The sequence below is a fragment of the Sipha flava genome, unplaced genomic scaffold (genome assembly GCF_003268045.1).
Source record: "Sipha flava isolate LNK unplaced genomic scaffold, YSA_version1 128_pilon_pilon, whole genome shotgun sequence".
NCBI classification, from domain to species: Eukaryota; Metazoa; Arthropoda; class Insecta; order Hemiptera; family Aphididae; genus Sipha; species Sipha flava.
This window is the reverse complement of record NW_020271754.1, coordinates 551999-558455: the sequence shown is the minus strand read 5'-3', so window position 1 is coordinate 558455 and position 6457 is coordinate 551999. Positions and strand designations below refer to the sequence as shown.

Here is a 6457-nt window from a genome sequence, read left to right as displayed (position 1 = left end):
CTGTTATTATTTGTGCGTATCGACGATTGTGACGGGGCAGTAGCGATTTAATGAAGTGGTAAAAGCAATATAACGCGCTCAGCTCCGCCGTGCAATAATAATAAATTGTAATAATACGTTTAAAAGTATATATATATATACGTACGTCGTGCGCACAAGACCCGCGGGGGCATAGCTGTGCGACGGTTTTCGAGGTACATAATAGCGCGTACGCGACGACGAGCGTTTACACAATGCACGAAAAGGTTTCATCGTTTTCTTCCCCGCGCACATTACTACTATAACGTCTTCTATGGGAGCTGCCGATTATTATTATCCTTATCCTTATTATCGTCATCGCGACACGACCATCGCCATCTCCACTACCTGGCTTCGCGGCCTCCCGCTGCACGTTATTGTGCGCGTACACAACAAACATGCTCGCGCTGTACAACGTTTCGCGAGTACGTATCGTTATTATTATTAATGTTCCGCGTGTCGTTCTCGCAACAAAAAGGTCTGCGCGCGCGGGAGGAGTGGCGGATTCGGTCCAGGAGACTTGCGGGGCGGTTCGCAGTCGGTTCATTACACGTCGATTGTCCGTTACATCGGTTATTATTATCATATCGCGGAGTTTTTCCGCGCCGACCGATCCCTTGCGCGCGACAACCACATTGTTGTCGTCGCGATAAACATTTTTATTTCGTTGCACATTCGCTCGCGTAAAATATATAGTCTTCTGGAAAATTAAAATAAAAATCTTTAATATTAAAATGTTTTTTTCGCTCGAAATCTCACTGTTCGCACACGTTTGTACATAGCGCGTGTCTCTTCCTCGTCGAACGGACCGTTACGCACGAGCCATCGGTCTGTACCAGTGATGTATTGCTAAAGTCAATCATGGGTACACGCCTTATTTCATGCAGTAACTATCATATGGTAGGAATCACGATTAGAGATCTATAATATCTTTAATGTTTTTAATTTCTTATATCTATTATATCTTTAATCATGGTAGGAACCAAAAAAACTCATTTATGAACAACACATGCTTAATTATGACTGTTTAATAACAAAAACTTGTTAAATTATAACAAATTTGAATTTTTCATTAAAAAAAAAAATAATAATAATAATAATATATCCGATACAGAATCACGTCATAAATATAACCACAAGTTAGGTTAGTCAAGGTATTATGTAGTTATTTTTCAAATTACAAGCTATACGCTATATACGGTCGTATCATCAATTTTTTATAAGCTATACGCCATGTATAAAAATAGCGTATTGGGTATACGCCGTACACCCCCGTATACCCTCCAATACATCACTGGTTTGTACACACGCGTCCACGTTATTATAAACTATTGTATCGCAAACGGGGACAGCGCCTGTAACGTGCGATTTCGTGTCGACTACGCAGTGGCGCAGCTAAGGGGCGGGGGTCGAGAGGGCTGAAACGTTAAGAAAATTATATTAATGGTCCATGAAAATCGCTAAAAAAATAGAAATATTTAAAAATTTAACACTTTACAGCTACCCATCAGTGGTAGTAGGTATTTAATGCATATAATATTGTGCATCGGTCGCGAAAAACTGAACCACAGCTGCGTAAAAATTGATCAGCCCCCCCCCCCCTCACACGAAGAAAAATCCTGGCTACGCGCGGAGACGCCGACGGACAAAGGTCCGCGATCGAAAAGCGGTTGCGCGAAATCGCGTGCGTTACGTGCATTCATGTACCCATGCAAAAGCCCCTAGTTCAATAATTCGATACACTTCTGTACGCGCCACGTTTAGCACTTGGAACGTCTTTCGATAAACGAGTAGTGCAACTCGCGTACACGTGCGTTTAACCGAAACCGATAAAAACGAGCGTTTAGAGTTCGGCCCGTCCGTGTGTAACAATATAAAATACGTGTAATATACACTCTTATTATATTATGGTATATTGTACTCGGGACCAGGATTCGCTCCGCGTCGAATTCGAGTCATACCACCAGACTACATGACACAATAACGTAGTACGCTGTTATAATAAATGTCGAGAAATTCACTACGCGCGTTTTGAATTTTTACAGTCACATGTATGTTTACAAAGGAATGTAAAACCTGCGTTTATTATATTAAACGGACGCACGCACGCACACATAGCACGGCACAATAGATGAGTTAATTTCTGTGGACGGTCGTACACGTGTACGAACTTGCTGCAGCAATCGTTTGCTGTGCGCACAGTTGACGTCTATTATGTAGTATAACAATTCACAAACGTAATACGAAATGTCGCCATTATACTTGCGTGATTTGCATAAGTTGTATAGAGTGTAATACCGGTATTTCAAAACTTGACGAGTCAAAAATCAGTTGCCACTCAAATAATCATATTCCTTCTATTCGGATTAGATGAAGTTTACGACATTCAAACGTTAAACGTGTTACACATTTCGAAATGAGCAATTCAAGGAGTCATCGGTTTGCGGATAGTTGTAATTGGATGGCTATTGATCTGGTGATGTTTGAATCAGGGCCGGATTTAGAGCCGGACGAGCCGGGCCCACGCCCAGGGCATCGCGCCATAGTACTTACATATTATGTTACAATTAATATGTTTATGATACAATATCGGAACATATCGTGTTTGGCCGTCTGGGTATTTTTTCAGTGTCTATTCATAATAATATTTCAGTACAGAAATAAGTACGAGTATACAGGGGCGGACTGAGTTAATATTTCAGGCCGGGAATTTTTTTTTGCCAGGCCAAAAATTAATAGGGGACCAACGATTTGGTCATAAGTGTGCAAAATAAAAAAAAAATAATAATGATAAAAAACCTTTATTATTTAAAAAAAATTTTCAAAATTTTATGTAAGATATATGAAACCACACATAATATATAAGATATTTTTTTATAGATACAGTGTATACAAATTAATATAATACCTATATATTAAAATTAACTCTTAAAGTACTTCCTTTTTTTACATAATTAGGTCTTTTTTCATAACTTCACTAGTTTCCCCAATTCTGTCGATTATAATATCGTCATCTATAGATACTAATGTTCGCTTTTCCACGGACATCAACATAAACGCTTCCAAATACTCATTAGTTAGAGTATTTCGTAATCGATTTTTTATGAATTTTAGAGTTGAAAATGACCTCTCACATGCTACTTGTGTTACCGGTAGAGTTGAAAGATAATTATAAGCCAAAAAAAAATTTGTATACGCATTACTATATAAATTGTATTTTACTAATAACTTTAAACAGCAACAAGCACAATTTTTGCATGTTTTACAGGTCATATTTAATCCGGCAGTTTCTTCAGCTTCTTGATATTCATCTTCTGAATCGAAATTTTCAAAATCATATTCGTCTTCAACTGATTTTTTTAAGTTATCCCAATTATTACTAAAACTTACTAATTCTTCTCTTAATTTTTGATAGAATTCTTCCAAATTATCACTGACTGTAAATCAGATTAAATTTTTAGAGAGAGCTTTCAAGGCTGTTTTTGGTAAACCATGTTTAAAACTATTAAAGTTGACTGGGGATAGAAGTGATAAATCCATGTATAAAGGACTATTGTTTACAAATCTTGAATTCATACTTTCAACTATTCTATCCATCACCTGATTATGAACTTCAACAGTATATTTTTGTTTCGCATCATTAATTGGGTCATCGTTTAATAATTCATCAGTCATTCGTTTTCTTTTCCTTAATCGTTTGATTTCGAATTGTTCTTGGAGATAAATTGCATTATCCAAATCTTGCAATTCTAGTTGATTATTTACCCATTCGACAAATGTATCACTTTTAGCTATAATATTTTCCATATCTCTTTGGTACTTAACTATTTGACTCAGTGCAGATTTTACCATTAGTTGACATTTCAGAAGGTCTAATCCACTGGTTTGTAGATATCTAGATAGTGGGCCCGTTATACTAAAAACATTCATAAATATGTGTGCTGTCAAAATAGTCTCATACTGTAATAGTAAATCTAAATAATTGTTTGCTTTTGCTCTTATATCAGGTTTAAATTTTTCCCCTTGAACAACTTTAGTGAAAGCAATTATCAAGTCTACATATATAGAACTTTTTGGATCTCCAAATGTTCCGAAAATTCTCTCAACAGCAGTCTGTTTTGATGACCATCTAGTTTCCCCAATGGTTTGAAGACGCTTATTTCGACTGTTATCTGAATTTGTCTTGCTAACTTCATTCCAAATATCCATCCTCAAATATGATTCTTTGAAAAATACCGCACAACTATTTAATAAAGTAAAAAATGATGTTACTTGGACAGGATTTCTTGTTGTATCGCAAATAACAAGATTTAAAACGTGACTATGACACCAAACATGAACTTGTTCAGGCGATAATTTACTTAAATATGAAGTGAAACCATTATATACTCCTCGCATATTGGACGCTCCATCAGTAGAATTTCTTATACATTTCGTTAAATCCAAGCCAACAGAAATCAATTCCTCTTTTAGCAGTTCAGCCATACCTTTACCACTTGAATTATGAACACACTTTACAGCAATTAATTTTTCATTAATTGTACCGTGAAAAACGTATCTAATAACTATTGAACATTGATCCATTACTGAAACATCTTGGGTAGTATCAATAAGAACAGAAAAGAATGAAGCATTTTGGACTTCGGTAGCAATTGTACGTTTAATGTTTGATGCTATTTCATTTATAACGACTTGAACCGTATTTTTGGATAAAAAAGTTAAAAAGCTTCCACGGCCTCTCGTATTTTGTTTTTGTTTCTTTTCACTTTTATTGATGATAGTATTGAAGTGTTCGCAAATGATAGGATCATATTTATTTCTTTTACCTCTATAGCTTAAGCCTCTTTTTCCGATTAATTTTATAACAGCGATAATTCTTTCAAAAATTTGCCGATTTTTTTTATATTTTGTAAATTTGAAAATAACAGTGAATCTATATCTTTGTTTTGAGTTTTTAGGAAATAAGATTCGGAAGAGAGTGAATGAACTATGCTACTCTTATGCTCCTTGATTCGTTGATGAACATGTTTCCAATCAGATACCCCCTTAGTAAATTAATTCGATTCAGAAGCAAAAGCCGAACAAACTAAACAAAATAGTTGTTTTGATGATTCATCAAATGTTAGCCATACACGATTTGTTCCGTTTTCTCGAAGAAAAATCTTATTTGAATTGAATGGGAGGCTGGGATCTTTTGGTTGACAAGGGTGGTACTTGAAGAAATTAGATAAAACAGTTGAACTTGGCTTTATAAACTTATTAAATACTACTGGAGGACTTTCAGATGTCGAACATAGAACTTCTAAAAAAAAGGACAAATTTCATATAATCATATCGAGTTCATGAAATAAGTAACGTTATGGCTTAATGTGTTGATTAATAATTATAAATAAAAATAACATTGAAAATGCTTCTGATATTGGATATATAAATAAATTACTTAAGTTATAATATAAAAATTAATACACTTAAGCGCAACAACCAGATAAATCCATGCTCCCCTCAACTTTGACAAACAAATAGTATCCCCAAATTTTTTTTTTTTTATTCAAAGTTTACAATATTGTGAATAATTATACAAATAATAATAAACAAACTAGAAAAAAATTATTTTTAACAAGTATTTAGTCACTAAAAATAATTTTCTTTGCCCTGGACAGTTTCAAAAAGTGGATTTATCTAGTTTTTGCAACAAGCCCTTCAATTGAAAATTAAAGTAATTCCCACCATATTACGCCGCTACGATGGGTTAATATTACATACTAATTTAGCTTTCACATGTATTTGTTAGTATTTATTTTTGTTATTAAAATGTATCACTCGTATGATGACCATGGTGGTAGTTACTTACCAGAATTAGAATCAACTATGTCATCATTTTCAGACATTGATATGTTTTCAGTATTTTCATGAAAGGAAGTACCTATCAATATTTTCAAAGACAATTATATAAAAATCATAAATAGGAAAAAGGAAAAAGAAACTAATAAACAATATAAAATTATTTAAATTTACTACATAATACATAATATATTATGCATACCTGAGCTTAGTTCTTCAGTTTTAACGGGATTTTCACTATTTTGTTTTTCATAATATGCTGAATTAAAAAATAAATTAAGTTTTTTACAATTCTTGCTTGATTCTAAAAGAAGTTTTTTATTTTTTTCACGTTCTCTAGCAGCACCACCAGCACGTTTTTTATCCTTTGAATTCATTTTAAATAATATTTAATAAATTCAAAACACCTTTGTGGAAGACTTTAATGTATAATGTTTCTATAACATTATAGTATAAGTACAGACAATACAGTTAACTATAATATTGTATAATTTAACGTAAACAAAATAAAATAAAATACGGAGACAACCTATTTACATTACATTACAGCAATGTTTTTGCTATCTGCGGACTGCGATTAGTGCGAGTATCAGCGCTC

At 33.9% G+C, this 6457-nt stretch overlaps 2 protein-coding genes across 2 annotated transcripts; both read right to left on the bottom strand.

Annotated features, from left to right (window-relative positions):
- Nucleotides 1-2964: 2964 nt before the first annotated feature.
- Nucleotides 2965-4602, bottom strand: LOC112694388. Its single transcript, XM_025569839.1, has 3 exons — nt 3510-4602; nt 3285-3455; nt 2965-3155 (listed from the first exon to the last, which is right to left on the bottom strand). The coding sequence occupies exons 1-3, from the start codon at nt 4600-4602 to the stop codon at nt 2965-2967; spliced, it is 1455 nt and encodes a 484-aa protein (XP_025425624.1).
- Nucleotides 4603-5049: 447 nt separating this feature from the next.
- Nucleotides 5050-6236, bottom strand: LOC112694387. Its single transcript, XM_025569838.1, has 3 exons — nt 6062-6236; nt 5870-5941; nt 5050-5320 (listed from the first exon to the last, which is right to left on the bottom strand). The coding sequence occupies exons 1-3, from the start codon at nt 6234-6236 to the stop codon at nt 5073-5075; spliced, it is 495 nt and encodes a 164-aa protein (XP_025425623.1). The 3' UTR covers nt 5050-5072.
- Between the last annotated feature and the right edge of the window lie 221 nt (nt 6237-6457).